General features: G+C 42.1%; 1 protein-coding gene across 5 annotated transcripts in view; it reads left to right on the top strand.

The window, feature by feature from the left end:
* The window catches only part of PlexA (plexin A), a 234036-nt gene extending 213209 nt beyond the window's left edge, over positions 1-20827 (top strand). For all 5 annotated transcript variants that reach the window (XM_067356336.1, XM_067356334.1, XM_067356333.1 and 2 more), the window contains 9 exons: positions 12250-12981; positions 13815-13940; positions 14214-14675; positions 15587-17265; positions 17351-17564; positions 17645-17828; positions 17916-18626; positions 18718-18863; positions 18949-20827. In XM_067356336.1, coding sequence (XP_067212437.1) covers positions 12250-12981; positions 13815-13940; positions 14214-14675; positions 15587-17265; positions 17351-17564; positions 17645-17828; positions 17916-18626; positions 18718-18863; positions 18949-19122 — 4428 coding nt within the window. In that variant the 3' untranslated portion in view covers positions 19123-20827. The remainder of the gene's footprint in view (positions 1-12249; positions 12982-13814; positions 13941-14213; positions 14676-15586; positions 17266-17350; positions 17565-17644; positions 17829-17915; positions 18627-18717; positions 18864-18948) is intronic.
* The last annotated feature ends 2355 nt before the right edge of the window (positions 20828-23182 follow it).

Here is a 23182-nt window from a genome sequence, read left to right as displayed (position 1 = left end):
ATTTTATATTTGACATTTTTTAATGATTTATTTTGAATACATAGTTTATACGATTTTTGAAGGTTTATTTCACGGCTATTTACAACTGGATTAAAATGGATATTTTTAATATTTCCGATAATATATTGAAATATGTCATGCATATGCTATTTACAATCTCTCGAGTTTTTAAAAAAAAAAGAGAAAAAAAAAACGGTTTATGCACTATCGATTCAAAAAGTTCGACACTAATGGAGCATCGTTGCGCATTAACAACCACTCGATAGACAAACGTGAACTCGCTATCCCTCTCTCTCTCTTTCTCTTTTTTCAACTTCCGGTAGCCCGTTTTTCAAAATTAGTTTGGGCTGACTCGACAGCTCGCGTTTCGTGCGAACGCTCGACCGAAGTAACGAACTTTGGCATAATTGACGGGAAGCGCGCGCGTAAAGCACGGTTTTAACCGTAAATCTTTGGAAGCGCAATCGACATTGGTACTCCACCACCAGCACCACATATACAGCTTCATCCACTAACTGGGCCATTGCCCTTCTCGCATTGCTGCGCGCAGCGTATATCTCGGCGCTTCTCGAATTAAATTCTCTTTAGTTTCAATCCCGTTTGTAGTAAGAAGATAACAAGAGAAATGTGATTGAGGAATATTTTGAATTGTTAGAGTTATTTTTGAGTGCATTAAATGCACATCTATTAAATAGTATTAGTCTTATCAGTTTATTTCGAGAGAACCCAAGTTAGAAACATTATACGATATTTATATTTTGATGAAATGTAAAAATAATTCTGACTGATACATGAATTTTAATAAAGTTTCCGAAATTATTCTTATAAACAACTTATTTCTGATAGTTTATTTATACGGCAGAGATTTATAAGGATGTCAAGCTTAACTTTTGTGTGAAGATAAAGTAAGCTTGAGAAAGCCTGTGTGAATAGTCAAATTTGTTACGTTTCAATTTTTATGTAACAATAAAAAAATAACAATTTTTGTAAAAGAACAAAATTTGAAAAATATATTAAATGTAGGTATGCTATAATTAAACAATGTTGCGGATCGTCAGATTGACACAGAGAATTGCGGAAATATTTGGAGAAATAAAATTTGAATTTGAATAAACTTCTATGACCTTTTGATCTTTTGACCGTTTGCTCGAAATTGATTAAAATTGAATCAGACTGGTTAAGAAAAAATGCAATAAATTTCCTAATTTTTAACTGAAATATAAACGAAAAATCATAAACCATAAATATCGAATAAACTAACGAGAATTATAGAATTATTTTTTTTTTATGAGAAATCCAATATCATTGCCCGTTATATATGGAGATATATATATATAACTCATTTAAAACTTTCAGATGTATATATTTTTATGAGATGAAGAACGATATCATTGCAAAAGTATTCTTAAAACAAAAAATATAATTTTAAAATGTGAAAATAAATAAAAGCTGCCCTTTTCGCCAGATATTAATTCGAGAAAAATAAAAGAGATAGGAAAATGTGAAATAATATATACAACTTTATAGATATATCGAAAAATCCAGCAGAGAGATGTGCATGCTATATTGGAAAGTAGGATACGAAGGGACGTGCTTTCTTTGCTTATTCCGATTTTAAAACGTTAACACGTCGCGAATGTCACGTGCAGAGCTGAAATATAAAAAAGATGAGGGACAGACTTGTGTATGTATGTGTGCGGTGTCTCCGTGCGTATAAATCATTTCGTATCGTCGTGGAGGAACAAATTACGTCACCTTGTCTTCATCCTGTGTTTCTACGATCTTGCCATTAAAAGGTAATAGGCCAAAGGACGGGAGAAAATCTGCAGAAGGAGATGGAGCGTGAGCGCAGCTGCGAATATTACCTAAGAAAACTCGCGGGGAGAAACTTAAGTTAGCATTATCCCATTAATTTATTATCCCGGGCGTAAGCTGAGAGCGAAATTGCATAACGAGGTTGCCAAAATCACAGCAAAAGCGGGGAAAAAAAGTTTTTACGACATTAGACTGGTGTCGGTGCTCGCGTCGGAGAAAAGAACCGGAAATAACCGGATGCGAAATGCCCCTAGTGTATCCGTAAAAATATGGGGAATGAATCGTAAAAGAGAGCGTGCGAGGTGGGCAAAAATATATGAAATGCCTGAAAAAGACGGAAGAGCGAGAAGTCGGCTAGATAGATATACCAGATGAAGCAGTGAGGGTAGTAAATGATAAAGGGAAGAAAAATGAAAATGGTTAGAGATGGAATAGAAGAAAGGAAAGGAAGGTGGAGCAGTGGCAACCTCGCCAAGTCACGAAGAAAGACAGACACGTGAAAGAAAATGAAAATAAAATGCAAGATGCGAGATTGTGCGTGACTTATTAATACATTAATATTTGAAATTATTTTTAAGGAACTTTGAAGCTATTCTGTGTGGACTGTGATAGCAGTGTGTAAACTAACTGTCATCGATCACAGATCGAAATTACTGTTTTTTCAATTACTGTTGAAATTATTGCCCAATTTTTGTCCAATTATTATCCAATTATTGTTCAAATATTGATAGTTGCTTTCAATTATTACACAAAATTGTAAGCTATTGATTTCTCGCAGATTTTATCACGAGAACTGATCTTGTTTTGCTTTTTCAATGAAGCGAATTGATAGATTGAACATATATGTGACAATCATAGCTGTCACTACAATTATTCATGAATTAATGGTGAATGATTGATTAAAAACAAATCATATTGGCAGTATTCTGTTCAAATATATGGCAGTCGGCAGTCGGAGAGAATGTTTTTATTCATTCCAATAAAATAAAACACTGATAGACTAGTTATATATACGATTCATGATCGAGGAATCAATAAAGCGCTGGTGCATTAGAGGTCCGAGCGCAAAGAAAATATAGATAACTATAGCGGAGCGAGTGTATACGAGGTAGAGCAAGGTAAAGTGTGTCCATAAATACGGCAAAAGTTGGAACGTGGAATTGTATGAGCTATAAAAGAGGAAGCGAGACAATAAGCGGAGAGAGCAACCAAGGAAGTTAGGAATCGGGCGGGCGAAATAAGGTGAAAAGGAAAAATCGCCGGCAAGGAAAATATACTGGAGAGAAACTCAGCGATGAGAGAAAGGAAAGCACGAAGGACGTTATTAATGTTAGCCCTCGGATGGTGAGACCAAATCTGACCGCTTTGAAGTTGGGCAAAACTCGTTTTACGAATTTTTACGTACGAATTTTCCAGATAATGCACCTGTTCTTTAATTAATTCGTAATTATTTCATGCACTTCTTTCACAATTAAACTTGTAACCACCACGATCATTATGAATTGTTCGTATGGTAGTAATTTTACATACCGTAATAATTTGCATAAAAGGAATATATATATATATTCGAAAATTTGCATATTTTATAAGAATATTCACATTTCAAAATTAAACTCACATCACTTTCGAAATGAACAGATCAAATAAATCGCAGTCACGTACCGTGATCGTAAAATCGTAAAATAGAAATTCGATCGTACGACTGTAAGTAGCGCCAAATTATTTTTCGCGTACAATGTAAAAACTTACCAACGCTCATCTTTCCTGACGACGAGGAACGGAGGCAAAGATAATTATAAAATAAATCTCCAGAGGGAGGGAGGAGAGGGAGAGGGGAATGAAGTGTGTTAATAAATTGGGTGGAAGCTGGTGGATGGTAGTACCAGCCATAAAGATGAAGGCAGAGAAAAGCTATGAGGCAAGACGGGGCGGGTAAAGGGAGAACTCAATGAAGACGAAGGATGACGAAAAGGAGAAGGTGAAATAGAAGAGGGAAAGGAAGGGGAAGAAAGAGAGTGAGGGAGTGCTATACCGGAGAAGCTTCGACGACGAGCCATTGTTTCTCCATGCCAGACCTGTTTCGAGACTAATGAATTGCATTATAGGAAATCCGGAATATAAATTAGGTTTTGCCATTACGTCGTCCAATGGGTAATTGCCGGCTTTATGCGTTACCCTTCCCATCCGATCTGTCGATGTAGGAATATATTACAAACACAGCGTGCACCAACTTGCTGACGTTTTATACGACTGACTTTACGACGTAACGATGAAGCCTACATTTTCGTTATTATCGAAGACATCGACAATATTAATAAATTTCTAATTTCATGACACGGAACGCGCGGAGAAACTTCATCGGAATGAAATTCATACGTCGATATGTGTTGTTTGTATCAGCGTGAAGGTGATTTCTTTAAATATTTATGCAACAATATTGTATTGAATTATTAAATTATAGTAAATATCCTTTATCTTTCTTTTATTCTTAATTTACTTGCCATCGTTGATCTGATCAAATGTTAAGCAGTCGCGCGGCATTTTCTCTAAGAAAAAATTGGCCGAAGAATCTAAATAAGTGGTGCGAAATCGAAACGTCCTGTATATACAACCACTACATATACAATGAATCGGAGCATGATGGGAAATTAATGTTTTGCACAACAGTTTCGACATTTTACTCACCGTATTCCAAACTTTCCCTTTAGAAAGCTATTTTTTTCAGATCGTCGCGCATAACGAGCGGCAGGATGACGGCAAAGTGTGAACATGAGTTTGCAACCACGCGTCGATCACGCTACCGGCAAACATTTATTTAGCGATCATTCGAGCACGGCTCGTTGAAAAACCATTTGCATCGTGCTTCTGACACCGGCTCGAGATTCGTTCGACCTCTGCTTCTCCGCGACATGATTTTTGCGAGACTATCATATGGTCGTTAACGCCCGGGATCGAAGGCTCCGAAATGCGTTAGCCGTGCAAAGTATGATTTATAGGAAAAATCCGATTAGCTTCACTCTCTCGGTTCCGGAACATCCCTTTTCACAGCCACTTTTTCTTTTCACCATCTCCCTGCTAACTTGCCTCTATTTCTTTCTTTTCCTTCTCGCGTGGATTCTAAGGCGAATTTACACGGTTCATCCTGGCGATCATCCCGAATGAATCATTCGATATGTCCTCAACGATAATTTGATTAGACGTCCAACGACTCTCGCACAGCTTGGCAATTTTTGATATTAATGTATAACACATGATATTGCGAAAATAACCTTTGGAGAAATTGCGAGATCGAATATATATATATATATACTAGAACACCCCGTATAAAAGCGTTGTTCTAGTACAATACGGGCGAATCAATTGATCCGAGAAGATGTCGACTGTATTAATTTCGCTCACCCCCGCGGCTTCATCGGGAATGAAATCTCGCCATCCTCCGCCCTTGCCGCCTGCCTCCGCCCCGGCATCCCGTTCCGGGATTGTCGTGCCGCTTAATTAGAGTTTGCGAGATGAGACTTTTTTCCTGTGTTTCAATAGCGATTCCATTCGGCGATTCGATGGCAATTAATCTCGATCGGACGTTCCAGGAACGAGCGAAAGCGCAGGCAAATAGTGGAGAACCCTTTATCCGAGGAAAAAAACCCGATGAAAAGTTCGCAGCGTTATTCTGGATTCTTGCCGCTACCCCCTTCGCTTGCCACCTCGCACCCCTTCGCGCCGAAAAACAACGACAGATTCGAATAATGAAAAATTGTTGCGTCAACTATCGCGCGAAACACCGTGGCATACAATCGCATTATGTCACCCCGCTTGTTTTATGCCGGGGTGGATGAGAAGAACGGGCGGCCGGAGGAAGGGCGGGAACAAGAGGGCGAAACGCATTATGCGCACGCTTTTACCGACGTCGGCGACCTGGTTATTACGTACTGCAAGTTCATTTATCAAATCGTGGGATAGCAAGTTCTTGCGCTTCCATCGCTAAAAACGCGATCCGTCGGCCATAAATGTGCTGTCGGCCGTTGCTTCTTATCGGCGACGATTATCGCGGGAAACGATGATTCGCGCGTGTGGCGTTTTAATGACACCCTCCGATGAATCCGCGGAGCCCAGTTAATTTCAATTTAATGGATTTCTCGGACTCGCGACTATTTTTCGTCGCGTCGTTATCGCGGGGTGTATAATTTTGTATATATTTGTCTAATCTTTTCGAAGCTCATTAGCGCTAACACCTTTTTTGCTAATGTGTTATAAGTGTCTCGAGAATTAATCGGTAATATTCAGGACAGATGCGCTAATGAATCTGGAATTAATATTTCGTCAAATGTCAAAGTTAAATATAGCGTTTTAACGAAACGAGTGGTTGACACCTTCGTATTATAAAACAATAATACTTCAAAATACTATATAACACACATATATATATATATATGCTTTTATTATTTTATACAAATTTTTTTATTAGATGTCACAAATGTCGTAGCAAAACTTTTTTATTTATAATTAAAATATATGAAATTTTAATTTAACATTTTTCCGGAAGTCTCTTTATTTAGAATACTTTTCAATATTGCACATTTAAAAGATGGTTATATTCTACGCTATTGGCTCTTTCGTTCTACGGAGTGTATTATATAGAGACACGACGTTAATTTATCGATGCGCGCTGGAAGTAACGCCACGAAAAATCGTCGATTCCATCCGTTTCCGTCAAATCACTATTTCAGATCGATGTGTCGTGAATACCGAGCATATATCTCAACAACAATCGGATAATGCAGTTTCTGCTGCATTGTGTCTGCACATCAATGTCTCAGCTTATAGATACAATGACGATTCATGAAGTACGGATTTCTCAGACCGATAGTCAGCTTTCACTGACAATGAGGTTGAATCAATTCACTGTCTCTTTTTGTGTGAATTCTAAACTGTTATGGTTAAATTTCGATAATGTAGCTATTAGAGAGAGACTCATTCTGTTAAATAAACGTCTCTCTAATTTATGTTAATAGATTTATAACTCGATCAACTTGAATCTTCATCGCTCGTCTTTCTCACGAATGAGAGAAAAGAACGCTATATAAAATTATATTGTTTGAAACTAGATTGTACATATATTTTTTTTCAAAGTTTGTAAAAAACAAACTTGTGGTGGAATCGGAATCGATTTCATCGTATTATCGCGAGATTAAAAATCGATCTACAATAAAAGCGCGGAAAATAAAACGTGTTAACTCAGATTGAACGATGTTTCAAACATAATCGAAATGAGGCTCGTTGCGTCCGTGTTGTTTTTTTTTTTGTCTGTTCGGGATACAGAATTGCTGTACAAATAGTTCTATCATAACGTCGAGAATGAGTCTTGAATAAAAAATAAAAAGGCACGACAATTATTAATACTAGATGAAGATACCGTAAAAAAGAGAGTCATAGGTGATTAATGACGCGGATTTTATGTCACACAGAAGGTTCCGAGACGAATCCATTATCATGGGGCGTGTTATATCCCCGTGTCGTTCACCCGGGTTTAATCAGCGTTAATCCTAATCGATTTCACTGTGCTCAACCCTCGCTGTATGAACTCGCATCCGATTCGCTGGATAAGATCGATGGCTAAGGTTTCCTGAAATAAGGTTCTCCAGGAATACATTTGCGCCGCAGTCGAACGCCTCTCAGAGACAGTAGCAGTCCCCGCCGTCTCCCGCCATCCCGGCAGAGCCGACGACGGAAATCCCTTTCTTCTCTTTCCTCCCAGTGACGTATCCGCGAAGGGAGGTCCCGGCGAATGTGGCGAACCGCGTCGAAGAATGCATTTAAAAATTCCGGAGAGATGCCGCGCGTCGATCGGGGGATGTGCGACAGGGCGGGGGTGGCGGACGGGGGCGAGGTAAGGAGGGACGCATACGTAACTCGATGCATAATTGTTGCGTCGAAATGCATAGCGACGTGAAGAGCACCTCCGGATTTAATCACGTCGCACCGGTCTTGTCGGTACTTTCTGAGACATCCTGACAGGATGCAAGAACGTGCTTCGAGTCGAATCCCTGTTGTGATCGTCGCTTTTAAACCCTTTTCATACTTTGCCTAAGCCTGTACGAAGCGGGAATTTTCTATCGGACATTTATTGATCGCTCATGGCAAGTCGTTAAAGCGACCGACTATTTCTATCGAATATATAAGACTAGTCATTATAAATTTATAGTTCTTAATAGTATTTTCTGTTTAATATGTTTGATGTAAAATTTCATTCCAATTATAGATATTTCAAGTTTTCGCTTTTTCTGACAATTGCTTTGTACAACGTGGAAATGTACTATTTTTAGAGTATCAGTTATTTGTAACGAAGGAGAAACCGTATCGTACGCACAAAGACGACGCTTGTTCTCACGCTCTCGTTAACTAACAGAAAACAGACAAGTAAGAAATATTTTTAAAATTGTTTAATATAATCTTGAATACATCCAGTAATTAATTTTACTAAGCCGTCATAAAAATGTAGCTCAATTATATTAAATATGATCTATTATAGCGTTACCGAGAATATATTGAACGCCCTTTATAAGAAACTATTCATCAAGCATTCGAATAAACACAGCTTCTTTAATGACGTTCGCGAACTCTACGATGATCCATAATTAATGATTGATTATTTCGATCGGTGGAGAATCGCTACTCTTACGCGCGCGCTAACAGAGACGCGAGTCCCACGTCTCATTAATCGCGTTCAGCCACATTCGCTGTGCAACGAGTTTAAGGCGTGGATTTTGCTGTGGCATTAATGCGCGAGCACCTTACATGGAACGCGCAAACACGCTCGGCTCGAAATCGATTCAGGAATGTCGACGTTCGATTCGCTTTTTATCGCGACGGCGCGACGCTCCGCGCTGATCGGCGCGCGTTGCCCACGCAATACGCGCGCAGATAGACACGCATGCAATCGCACGGTGGAAAAAGCGGGGCTGCGATCAGCGAACTGCGTTAATTAAGACGTCCGCCTACTTATCAGTAGCGTTGCGATTATTATTATCCTCGCGTTTAAACGTCATCGGCTGGATGTCGAGACGCCGGGAAAAGCCGATATCTCATCCTACGCCGTGCGCTTAATCTCCTTCTTGTCTTTTCAACGTTGTCCTTTATGCGTCATTTTTCTTCTACGTCCTTGCACCTGTGCTTGTCTTGTTGCTGTAAAAAATCCAATCCAGCGCCGCATCGATGTATCATGCGAAATGGTTGAAAAACAGCAATCGCAAGACTCGCCGTTTCGCTGCAGGCTCATTTTAGCCGCTATTATTTAGACGCGAAACACTAGAAGACTAATTAAGTAACACTTCAATCAACTAATATCCGCTATTTCTTACCGATACCTTGATCCTGCTGCAGCAGGATGCCTAAGCGATTTAGCCGTCGTCGTCAGCAAACTTGCATGCAAGTGCAAGATTAATAGTATATTTCTATGGAATTTGGATAATTACTGGATGCTTGCTTTCCTCATAATCTAAATTATACAGAGCACTATAAAAATTTAAATTTCAAGCCATTACAGCGATCGATGTGTTTTATTTTTAGCGAATTTTCTCACGTTCGTCTAGCTTACATTTTTCTTCCCACTCGTTCATTTATTCCCAAAAGTTTATCGCGCTTGTATCTTTCTTTTTTTTTCTTTTTTTTCGTCAACCCACTCTCCTCGGTTGTGCTCGCATTTGTCTACGCGGAACTTTCTTGCAAGCTTCTCGCCTGCGCGCGCCCTGTCTCCTTCTTCTTCATCATTACGCGGTACCTCCTTTCCGTCCGCGTCTCCCTCACAGTGCTTCTTCTTCCATTAAGAAATAATTTCTATCTACTCCTTCGTCCTCTTTCCCCTTAACCCTCGTCCCACCAGCCTCATCCTCGACCTCTCCGACCTCGCCTTTATCCCCGCGCGTTTATTAAAGCTCCTTTGTGCGTCGACGTTGGTCGGAGATTCGCCGAGGTCGAATGACGCGCGAACATCGCACTCGCGTTACCGTATATATCGGCGCGAGCGAAATCACGCTTAAAAAGCCCAGCTGCGGATACGTGGGCGAACCTTAGAATTAACCACCACCACTAACACTCGGTAGCCTCGTAATTATTGTTATTATTTTCCTGCCGCCCGTCCCGCGCCCGGACACGAAGATTGTAACATAGTTACCGCGCCGTGATTACCTGTCTTAAGTAACGACTCATTACTCGGCCAAAGGTCGGATGCTGATCGGTATAGAGTGGACAGCCCTTGGCCCTTGTCTAGGATTCTTCCGCACTCGTCTACTCCTCGCTCTTCCTCGGTGTCTTGTAAAGTTGTATCGATTAACGATGCAACAGTTCTTTAGGGGGAAAAAAAAAAGAACGAAGAAGCGAAAATCACTTGACCCGAGACATCCAAGTTCAATTAAATACTTGAGCCATGAAGCTAGGAAAATTTTCAAAAGCTACATTATATAACACGTTATTCGAAAATTGGTTGACCTAAAACGAGATTGAAAACATTTATTTTGTCCATTAAATTTCTAATCCGTTGTATGTGCAGTACATTTCGCTTGCGATTATAAGATTCTCAACACGATGAATCATAATCCATTTTTGTATCCTCATTAAAAAACATTAATTATCATTGTAATGAACATTGTAAAATAGTCGAATAGGTGTTTACCATATTATTGCAAATTACATGTCCGTTGACTTGATTCCCGTCGTTTATATTCAGGTACGATGCGTTGCGACGCGACTTAATTAATATTTGCTAATTAAATCGGAATAGTAACTGCGCGCTACGCGTTTGTCACGAACTCCGCTTTACCCTCTCAATTCAATTTGTTGTAAATTACATATAAATGCTTAATTATTCCATCTCTGCCTCGGCAGAATAGTTTGTTTCTCGCAATGTACGTGTGCGATCTTTTTCCATATTACATTACATTATTATTAAAATCGATATTTGTGTGATAAAATCGAAAAATTTGTGAAATTAATACTTTTAGAAATAATGAAATAAACCTGAGAAAAAATATATATTTATAAAGAACTTCTAGCCAATTAAATTTGTAGAACTGGAAGACCCACAGAACTGCGATCATCGTAACGAGGAATTCCCGGGGCAATAATAACTACGAAACACGCAGCGAATGTCATTCATTCTTGAATACCTCGGCACAATGAAGCCAAACGCCACCGCTAAAGCGACCCACGTCGTTGACGTCGTGCCTCGCTCTGATGATTACTGTTATTACAATATCAGAGTATGACCTTTTTATTAGGCCCGCGGACGATTTTAGTCCCGGGAACCTCCTCCGTCTGTTTCACGATTCGCTCTGTCTCCGCCCGTCGTCACTTCGCTGTCGATTGAAAGCCTCCCGTCGTCTCAGGCTGGGATTTAATTTGCGACCCCTTAACCGCGACCGCGAATGAGACTTGCGGTAAGGTCTGAGAAAATGAATGCTGCGCAAGTGCACCTGGTAGGGAGATGATTGTACCACACTACGGCCGCGGAAAAGATGCGACGCGCGGAGAATTTCGCATTAAAATAATAGCGTGCAAATTGCAGCTACGCTGTTACTTTCGGCGGCTGCAATTTTATACCGGCGGCATTGAAGGTACAAAAACTCAGTAGACACGGTAACCACCTGGGAAATTTGTGGGGACGAATCCGCGCGAGACGACGTAAATATTCATGTTACTTTCGTAATGTAGGATTAAAATACCGGGTTGTAAAATTCACCGCTGCCGGACGTGACCGCGTCGAATTATTATATATCATTATTATTAAAATTGGCGATGCATCACGAGCGATGGGTCTACGTATGCGAAATATTTTTGGAAATGTTCACTTTTGCGACAGAAGAAACGGAATACGCAATGAGTGGTCCGTCATCGAACTAATATCGATAATTAATACTCAATAAATACTTAAACGGAAGTAATATTTACTCCGCTCTAGCCGAGCTAGCAGTTGTTCATCATTCCGTCGTGAATATTTAATTCTTCATTCCGCTCGCGTGTCATCCTCGTTTTGTTGATACGAAAATACTCTGGTATTACGATAAATATATTATACAAGTCTATTAACTGCAATCTACATCAACGTCTCTCTAATTTTGCGCAAATCCAACAATTACGATCGATTTCGGACTTTTTAGCGAATTGGCAGAATTCCTCGTTTATTCTGTCAATAATTTTAATTTTATATGAAATTTTGTATGAAACACTATAATTTAATAATGAAACATTCTCAACAATATGTCAAGCCCAAAATGTGCTACATTTTGCAAGTGACTGATCAAACTCGATATATCAACTCTCTTATTGGTTAAAAATAATGACATTAGTGAAAAATGTTCTGAAGGATTAAATCAGTGCTATAACTGCAATCAATTTTATAACTTTGCCAGTTCAACTTACTTAAAAAGTGTATTCTTATTTCAGGTGGTGGTGGAAAGTTCGACGCTAGCATTGGAATACGGCGATCTGGAGATCGATCCCGGTTCTCCAGTGAATCCGGATCTGCTGTTCGACTCGCAACTGATGCACCTCTACGTGCTGACGGAGAAGAAGGTGTCGAAGGTGAAAGTGCAGGAATGCTCGGTCTATAAAACTTGCTGGGACTGTCTGGGCGCCAAGGATCCGTACTGCGGCTGGTGCTCGCTGGAGAACAAATGCAATTTGCGCAGCGACTGTCAGGACGCGGCCAAGGACCCGCTCTATTGGATCTCTTACAAGAGCGGTAGATGCACGACCATCACGGCCGTCACGCCGGACCAGCTGCAACGCACGACCGCCAGGACCCTCGAACTCGTTATCGAGAACCTGCCAACTCTGTCCGGGCAGTTCCTATGCGCATTCTCCGCCCTCGACAAGACCCTAATCACGAACGCCTCGCGGAAATCCTACGGCGTAAATTGCACCACCCCGAGGACGGATCTCCTGCCGTCGATACCGCCGGGCCGGCATCATTTCACGGCTAAGCTGTCCGTTAGGATGACAAACGGGCCCGATTTGGTGGCGACGAACTTCACTTTCTTCGACTGCAACACGTACAGCTCGTGCACGCAATGCGTGTCGTCGAGTTTCCCGTGTGACTGGTGCGTGGACGGTCATCGATGTACACACGATACAGCGGAGAATTGTCGTAATGACATCCTTGTCACAGGAGTCAGCGTAAGTCTCGCTCTTAATTAAATGTTTCTTAAATTGAAGAGCAATTAAGTGATATAAATGTTAGAGAAATTTCTCCGAGACAGTGTTGCAAGAATTTCTCTCGCATTACGTACTTGATACTTAATTATCTACGGTAATTAATATAAATTAAAACGTTTCTCCAAAACTGCAGTAATTGACACACACACACGCACACACATTGATAATTTATAGACTTTATCTCTGTAAGATTATTTCTTCATTTTAAGAAAATTGTATGGAAAATAATATGAGCTTAATTTCGAAAAAACTGCACTCAGTTTAAACAATTTTTAAATCGATTACAATCGCGTATCCATTTCTCTGAAGCTATTAATGTTTCAAAACAGGATTTGCACCATTTTCAAGATAAGCGATTCATATGTGTTGCAAACTCACAACGCCCAGTTTTGAGCCAAAATTGCGATTCTGTTGTTGCATTATGCGTTAACATGCATCGACTAATTTCATTTCAATATCAACTCGATTCGTTTTGGAGTTAAAACGTTGCGTTCACCCTATGAATATTAATGCATGATTATCAATTAATTTGTAATTTTTGATGAAAATTTAATACTGAGAATCTCTCTCTATTATTTGCATCGTATAATGTTTGAAATAATCAAGTGGGCTGAAACTCGAACAAAGAAGCATGATGTTTAAATGGAATGGAAACAGAGATACAATGCAAAAATACAGTTCAAAATATGTAGCGATAATGTAGTACCGCAAAAAAGTTTAAATTGTTAATAAAAATCGGTGATAAAGCTTGGAGGAAAAATATAAGCGTTTTAACAATATTGTTTATCTTGCAGAGAATGGGACCAAGTTATAGAAGTGGGCCAGGTTTTTGTCCCACTATTAACGCTACCGAATCTCAGGAGATCCTCGTGGCTGCTGGTATCAAAAAGGCGATACGAGTGAAAGTGCATATCATTGGGGTATGTAAAAACTACTCTATATATCATTACATTATTATGGAATATTTTTTCCCTCCTAAGTTTGTTATTACGTTTATCTTATTTATTTTGACACGTCGCTTTACCATGGAATCTCATGATTTGCGCAAAGCGACTTGAATTAGCAGTTGATTGAGTTTTATAATTTTTACATACGCAAAACGACGTATGTAAGAATTATATTCGAAATTTTTTTAAACGTTAATAACATCCTTACGAACGTCGCCTTTTGTAAAAAAGCGCGATTCTCAACAGCAATTCATCATACAAACACGCTTCGTGTGTCAATTCAACATCGAGGGTCGCGTGACGAGCGTTAACGCGCGCCTGCTGGCCGACACGATCTACTGCGAGGAAACGGAGTTTTCTTATACCTCCCGCGCGCCCAACATCACGGTACCCTTCGCCGTGATCTGGGGCGGCTCCAAACCGTTGGATAATCCAGACAATATACACCTGGTGATATATCGATGCCGCGACATGGCGGACAACTGCGGCATGTGTCTAGCTCTGCCGTCGAAATACGGCTGCGGCTGGTGCCAGACGGGATTCAAGTGCGAAGTTAAAGATCAGTGTGACCGCGGCTCGGGCATGTGGCTCAACAGCAACCAGACCTGTCCAAATCCGGAGATCAAATCATTCGAGCCAATAATGGGACCCTGGGAAGGCAACACGAATGTGACGATACGTGGCATCAATCTCGGCAAAACTTTCAAGGTAACTGCAGGAAAACGTAATTTCGTTTATGTACTCGTCATCATAATGCATATCGTTCTTAATCCATTATTGCTCTCCATCGTTTATATGTTAGGATAATTAATGAACGAGAAGATAGAGAAGTAAAAAATATTATATAAGCATTATGCAATGTTCTTAAAGATGTTTCAAATTATAAAATGTAATATTAACATTTATATTCATTTTGCAAGGATTTATATCATCGCTGGTACAGCGAATATCAATTACAGTAGACCCCCATATGACACGGGTTCGTATAACACGATAAAAAAATTGTGATAGTGTCTGTATAACACGATAAAACAGGCTCGTATAACTTTACATTCGAATGGAAACTATCGCGTAAAATCTTTTTTTTTTTATTTTGTTTATGACGCATTACGCCGAAATAGCAGTCTAGCAGCATTGCATTGGAGCATTAGATCGAATGCAGGCTGAAGCATCGAGTCTAGAGCGCTCATAGTTCCGAGAGCGAATAAATAAATGACAATGAAACTAACCGTTTCTTTTACTTCAAGTAATGACGAAACATTTTTTATTTTAATACTTGTCTGTTTTAAAGTAAAATAAAAAATATTTAACGATTACATCTTTAAATGAATAGTTTACTGTGTAGAAATATTTTTTTTTGTATCTCTTGCCACCTGCTGCGACTTTTTCGATCAAAGCTTCTTCCCCTCCGTATAAAAATTATATCTTTAATATTTATTTTACATTTTTTATAACAAACCCTTACATCTTTTGTAAATATGTGTTTCCATATCCATACATAATCCATATATGTATAACCCTGCGACTCGTTATAACACGGATTCATATTCCTCGTGTTATGCGAGGGTCTACTATGTTAATCGACTAGATGTATTTTAATCGTTCGATACACCTTGCAGGACATAGTCAGCGGCGTTACGGTGGCTGGCATGCGATGCTTGCCTTACGAGGAGCTTTACATTCGCACCAAGCAGATCGTCTGCCGAGTCGACGGACCCGGCACACAGGAAGGCAAGAGCGGACCCGTCATCGTCAAGATCGAGGACTTTCGCGGCGAGTCCACCTACAACTTCGAGTTCGTCGATCCACAAATTATTTCGATATCGCCCAAGTACGGACCTCTGAGCGGCGGCACCACAATCAAGATCACCGGCAACTACATGAACGCCGGCAGCACTATCCACGCCGACATCGACGATCTGCCTTGCTCCATAATAAGCGCCGAGCCGAACGAGGCCCTTTGTATGACGAGCCCGAGCGATCGGAAGAGGAGCGGCATGCTGAAGATGTCCTTCGACGGCGGCAACCGTTTATACGACGGTTTCTTCGAGTACGTCGACGATCCGACGATCGAGAGCGTGGAGAGCGGCGTGGCTGGCCAGATGAAGGTCCCGAAGGGGATCCCGGCGGGTGGAATAAAGATCTCGGTGACCGGAAAGAATCTCGGCTACATACAGAGCCCGCAGATGTACGTCTACTACGACGAGAAGATGTTTGTGTCGCAGTGCGAAGTGCACAGTCAGGAGAGCATGGTGTGCAAATCGCCGACCATCGAGGTGCCCGAACACGTGATGCTGGACGCGGAACGCCCGCTCGCTCTCGAGTACGGCTTCCGCATGGACAACGTCACCGGCGTGCAGAACCTCTCGCAGCACGGCTTCAGCCATTTCCTTTTGTACCCGAATCCGATCTACGAGGTCTTCGACGAGGAAGTGAAGTATTACAAGAGTGATTATCTGACGATCAACGGCCAGCATCTCGATCGCGCCTGTCAGGAGTCCGACGTGGTCGTGCAGATCGGCAATGCCTTCTGCAACGTCACGTCCTTATCGCGGCAGCAGCTCACTTGTCGGCCGCCGTTGACGCAGCCGCCCGCCATCGACGCACAGGGTCTGCCCAATAAGCAGGAGCTACCGGAGGTCGTGCTGATAGTAGGCGGTACGCTTCGCTACAACATCGGCAAGCTGAGTTACGCACTGCCGGCCGGACTCAACGGACCGTTGTCGAAACCCGCGCTCATCGGCGTGATCGCCGCTATTGTGATCTTAGTATTCGTGTTCATAGCATTCCTCATCGCCTACCGCAGAAAATCTACCGAAAGCAATCGAGTGTTGAAGAACATGCAGGAGCAGATGGACATTCTAGAGCTACGCGTCGCCGCTGAGTGTAAAGAAGCCTTCGCCGAGCTGCAAACAGAAATGACCGATCTCACCGGAGACCTGACCAGCGGCGGCATACCCTTCCTTGATTATCGCACTTATGCAATGATGATACTATTCCCCAGTGACGATAATAGTCCAGTGCTGCCAGGGGACAGGCCGGAATTAGCGCGAAAGGAAAAGGGATTGCGCTTGTTCGGTCAATTAATAATGAATAAAACTTTCCTACTGCTGTTTGTACGAACGCTCGAGAGCAACCGCTACTTCTCGATGCGGGATCGAGTCAACGTTGCCAGCCTCATTATGGTTACACTTCAGAGCAAAATGGAGTATTGCACGGACATTCTGAAAACTCTTCTGGCAGATCTCATCGAGAAGTGCACGGAAGGCAAGAGCCATCCGAAATTATTCCTGAGACGGTCAGTGCACACTGCGCGTGCTTTCAATTATTGACGTTCGATATCGAAAATATTTATGATTTTAAATAACTTATTTCTTTTCCAGAACTGAGAGCGTTGCTGAGAAAATGCTGTCTGCTTGGTTCACGTTTCTCTTGTATAAATTTATGAGAGAATGCGCCGGTGAACCATTGTACGTGCTATTTCGCGCAGTGAAACAGCAGGTCGATAAGGGTCCTGTGGATGCGATTACTTCGGAGGCACGATACTCCTTGTCTGAGGAAAAGCTGATCCGACAATCCATCGACTTCAAGCCAATGGTAATTATACGTCCTTCGATAAGACGTACTTCAATAAGATGAGTTGGTACTTCATAATAATGTTTGTATTAAAATTTCAGACGGTTTATGTCTCAATATCGCAACAAACCGTATTTGTCGGCGGAATGGATCCCAACACGGAAAACGTACCGGTCAAAGTTCTCGACTGCGACACAATATCTCAGGTGAAAGAAAAAGCATTGGATACGATTTACCGAGCGACACCTTACAGCCAAAGACCTCGGAAGGAGGATCTTGATCTCGGTAGGGGAACGCTTTGAATATTTCAATTGCTATTCCGCAAATTTTCATTTTGCACAATTCTTAATCGCACTTGACGGCGTGTTGCAGAATGGCGAACTGGCGCGTCCGGTAGATTAATTCTCTACGACGAAGACTCGACAACGAAGACCGAGGGAGAATGGAAGAAGAGAAACACATTAAATCATTACAGGGTACCGGATGGAGCGTCGCTTAATTTAGTCTCCAAACAATCGTCTATATATAATCTTTCAATTCTGTCTGAAAAGACGGACAAATCGCACAAATATGAGACTTTGAATCTTAGCAAGTTTAGTTCGGCCAGTCCCCCGCTCTCCCGCGCCACTTCGCCGCTCAATCAGAATCATGAGGGTGGTATGAAGGTCTGGCATCTCGTGAAGCACCACGACTCTGACGCACGAAAAGAGGGAGACCGCGGCAACAAGATGGTCTCGGAGATTTATCTCACGAGGTTACTAGCAACGAAGGGTACGCTCCAGAAGTTTGTCGACGATCTTTTCGAGACCATATTTAGCACTGCCCACCGAGGTTCAGCACTTCCCCTCGCCATCAAGTACATGTTCGATTTCATGGACGACCAAGCTTTGCAACACGGCATATCCGACCCGGAAGTGGTCCACACGTGGAAGAGCAATTCACTTCCTCTCAGGTTTTGGGTTAACCTCATCAAAAATCCAAACTTTATTTTCGACATTCACAAATCGAACATCGTGGACTCGTGTCTCTCCGTCGTGGCGCAAACGTTCATGGATAGCTGCTCAACGTCGGACCATAGATTAGGTGCGTAATTTTTTTTTTTTTTTTTTTGCTAATCTTTACGCCTGCGTTGCATTTCGGAAAGATATAAATATTTTTCTCTTGTTATTCTCAGGTAAGGACTCTCCGAGTTCGAAACTATTATACGCGAAAGACATTCCAGTGTACAAAGAATGGGTAGAGCGTTACTACTCAGATATCAAAGTGATGCCAGCCATATCCGATCAAGACATGAACGCAATGCTTGCCGAAGAATCGAGGGTATTTATCCACTTCTGTATCCGTACGTGTAAATTGTAAAACAATGTTTGTTACAACATTCCTAACACATCGAATTTTGTTACAGTTGCACACAGCGGAGTTTAACACGAACTGTGCTTTATATGAACTATATACATACGCGGGTAAATACAACGAACAACTGATAGTCACTCTCGAGGAGGACGAGTTCTCGCAGAAGCAGAGATTGGCATACAAACTCGAGCAAGTGCACAACATAATGGCGGCGGATAACCCCTGATGTACCATGAACTCCATGAAGCATACGATGACGAAACCCGCTCGTCAAGAGTTGCCCTGTTGAGCGGACACTCGCAGTCCGGTTATAATTCTCGACGATGCGAACGAAAGGGGACTGGCCTATCTTGTAATCGATTGTCTCAGGTTCCGTGCAAAAGCCAGTTTTCTCACCTTAACGCGAATCGCGAGTGAACTTGGAAGAACCCCGACGGAATTAAAATGCCGCGAGTTAATTAAATGACTAAGTGTTAACAATATATGTCGAGGAAGTCTTCTCAAAGGTCGCCAAGTCTGTAGGTGTGGCCATAATCATGAGCACATTACTGCGCGCATGCAACGTGCTAATTGTATATAAGATATCAAAAAAAAAAAAATCATGAATAATTGTAATAGGATATTAAATGTACGATCGCACCTCGGCGGCGAAGCAGAGTGCAAAAGTGGGGCGAGATCGTTTTCCTCGTCGCGCGGTGGTCGCGCATCGTTTGCACCGCCAGTGATTTTAAAAATGAATGTAATAATGAAACACACTAGTGATAAGAGAGCCGCGAGTGAGGGAATTAGCCGCAATATCGATCGATCGATAATTTGTAAATGTGTTGAAAAAAAAAAAAAAACGATCGATTGCTGGCGCCGATTTCGGTGATCTGGCGATTTTTAACGAAAAAACATTTCCATCCACCGCTATTCTAGCTGAAATTTTTTGAATTACGAGAACTGATGAATTTTAAGAGATAATGATAATTACCAATAACGATGAAATAATTAAACTATATGAGTATATTATATATATATATATATATATGGATGGTATGTCGTATGTATATGTGTACATATATACACTTTATACTGGCGCAAGCATGCCTGTGTGTGCGTGTGCGTATATATAATAAGCCGGAAAGAAGGCGCGCGTGCGGGCAGTTGGCGCGGCACCCCTGCGCCGAGTATTTTGCCATAACTTTATCACACAAAACGAGACGCAAAGGTGCATCTCACTCGCTCACACACGCTTAATAAGCGCGCTATCGCTCGCTCCATAGCTCGGCAACGCCGTACCGCGCGCACACGCGTATTTAACGTGGTGTATTACATATACTTACATGGCGCCCGAGAAGAAGGGAAGAAAGGAGGAGAGAGTCATCCGCGCAACGGAGACAGACTGTGTATTAGTTAGTAAGTAATTAATATATGGACTATGGCCGCGCGCGAGGCCAGCTCGATGTGACGGTTGTGTTGAGTGTGTGTGCTTCCCCTCCTTGGTCTCCGCGACTCATCGTTCCATTTCGCCATTTAATCGTTCATTCCTATCGTCGTGCATCCGTCACCGATGTCATCGTCGCTGTTCCATAATCATCATTAACCCCCCCCTCTCCTCCACCCCCCCCCCCTCCACATCCTTGTCACTATCTCCCTCTCCTCTCATACATGATTCATAGAATTTCCAACAACCGAAACTGCTCTCCTGCTCTTCCTTCATCCTCCCACGATTCATCTTCACGCCATTCTCAATCTCTATCTATCTATCTCTCTTTCTCTCTCTCTTTCTCCCTTGTAATGCTTCAACGCCTCCGTCGTCATGTTGTTGTCACTCTTAATTATTGTAATATATAATGAATAACGATCACTGTTGAGTATTGTCTGATTGTAATACATTGATATTGAATTGATATTGAATTGATAATCATTAATTAAAAGCGTAACATTAACTCTGTGGATGTAACCATATTTGGTGTGCATGAAAGTGAAACCGCACGAATGAACGTGTGTCTGATCGAGAGCCGAAAGCATTGTACAGCGCCGAGAAGAGGGCACACCTGTCACTTCGGAATTTCGTGTCTGGATGCTCATGTTGCCGGAGGGCTGCTGCCTCGGTGAAACTAATAATAAGTTGCCCGATCAATTATCATTCCCTTCGTGTTTACGCACAAATCGCCAAATCACAAACGTATGTGATCTATAAATGTTGTGTCCGACGATAAATCCGATCTACAGAGTGCCCGATCTTGGTGGAATTTTGCATACTTTTGAAAAATAAGGAACTAATGCAACTCGGAGCCAAATCTTTCTCTGCAATACGAGCGTCTCCCCGTGCTCTCGCAGCTTTTGCATTTAATATTCGTTCTGTCAATGCGTGCGGCTGGTAGCGAATGATGACTGCCCGACGTGTGCGTGTGTCCTGTGCGTCAATTCAATGTGCAGTTGTACGTGGAGAAAGTATTTATTGCTCAAAAAACATCGGAAGACCGTGGTGGAAAGGTAAAGAAGCGGGAGAAAGATACGGAGTTGTTGGTAGGCTCATGGGAGAGGAGTTTGGGGGGAGGGCAGGGTGGAAGGTCGGAAGAAGAGACGGTGGAATCTACGCGGTGGCGAAGGCCAGACAGGGTAATAATCGCGCGACGGAAGAAGAGGCGAGAAATGATACGATTAATGACGGGGTCAACCAACCAACCAACCAACCAACCAATCAACCAACCAACCAACCAACCAACCAACCAACCAAACCAAACCAAACGGTTTCTCTCGAGGATGAGGCGTGAATACGTGCTCACGTCGTTCGCCCGCTGTTCCGCGCAGGAGAACGGGGCGTGCGGTACCCTCCCCCGCGCACGCCGACTTCAAATGGTACTAATAAACCCAAAGTGCCTCTGGTAGATTTTTGGGCATAAGCTTGAGTAATAAAGACTACATAGCCTTTACTATAAAAAAAAAAAAAAAAAAGAAAAGAAAGGAAAAAAGACACGACTACGACGCGATCGCTGATTATATGAAAGGAAAGAAAAAAAAAAAAAAAAAATGATAATAAAATGAAAAAAGCCGAGAAAGAGAGATAAAAAGAAAAAAAATAAAACGAAAGACGGCGAGAGCGCTTCTGACGCGCCATCCGCAACCGATTGTGCACGCAAAAGGCGGGCGGAGTGCGGGCGTACCGGGTGTGTACGCGGTGCGTACGCTAATTACACGTTTAGATAGATATTAACATATAGTCGGTAGCCTAGTCTCTATGTCGGTGTCTGTCTGCCCTGAGTGTCTTTCCCACGGTGTACCCCTAAGTGCGTGTACCTTGAAACCCTGGCGAGCAGACGTGCGACTTCCTCACAGTCCACCGCCCTTCGGTCACCGTCGTCCTCGAATCCCGCCTCTCTTCTTCCCCTGTATCTGTCCCCCGGCCGTCGTATTACCAATTGTGGATCCTCGCCGTCCTCCGTCCCCCCCCCCCCCCCCGGAGCCTTGAGCCTCACCACACACTCCCACCAGTCCGATTTACACCCCGACACCCCGTCTTTTAACGCAAATAATTGTGCTCACATCACGCGTCATTCGCCACACAATTACCGATCGGCACGTTTTGCTAAGTAAATATTATGATTATTATGATTATTATTATTATATCGATGGTTCCTCATCAATTATGGAATATACGAATCCCGATTTGTAAAATTCGACTTAACTAAGATGTGTAATAACTTAATCGCCGTATCGTTCGTGCGTGGCTTGCTGCCCCCCGGCAGTCTAACTACCGTCGTGTGCTTGGATGTGGAGACAACGTGCGCGCCTCCAGAGAGTGTTTCCGCTGTACGCTAGTGTGCGAGCGAGTACGAATAGCTGTGTGTCTATTATACCCCTGCCTCTCTGTGCGTCTTGTTCGAGCCGTATACGCGTATTCTATCTCCTCTCGCCGTCATTCCGTCGGCTGGATAGACACGTCTGGCTGAGCCGAGAGAGGTGGATGGAACGAGTTGGAAGAAGAGACAAAGAGGACCGGGTCGCGTGAATGAAAGGTCGAACGAATGTTAGATGGACTGTGCAAGACTGAGAGAGGCAGCGGAGGGAGCTCGCCAATCAATCCCGAGGTTGCTCCCTCGCCGCTCATTTTTACGTCATAAATATTAATTACGATTATACATAAAGGGTAAACGCATCCAGCAAAACATGATTACGTTACGTTAATAATAGTCATGTTCCTTTCTGATCGATGATAATTGATAATAAATCTATATCAATCTTGCTACATTATTTTGTACTTGTTTTTACTATTAATTTTTTAATCTTAATATATTATA

The sequence above is a fragment of the Linepithema humile genome, chromosome 5, assembly GCF_040581485.1.
Source record: "Linepithema humile isolate Giens D197 chromosome 5, Lhum_UNIL_v1.0, whole genome shotgun sequence".
NCBI lineage: Eukaryota > Metazoa > Arthropoda > Insecta > Hymenoptera > Formicidae > Linepithema > Linepithema humile.
The sequence above is the reverse complement of the archived record's forward strand: the minus strand, read 5'-3'. Positions and strand labels throughout refer to the sequence as shown.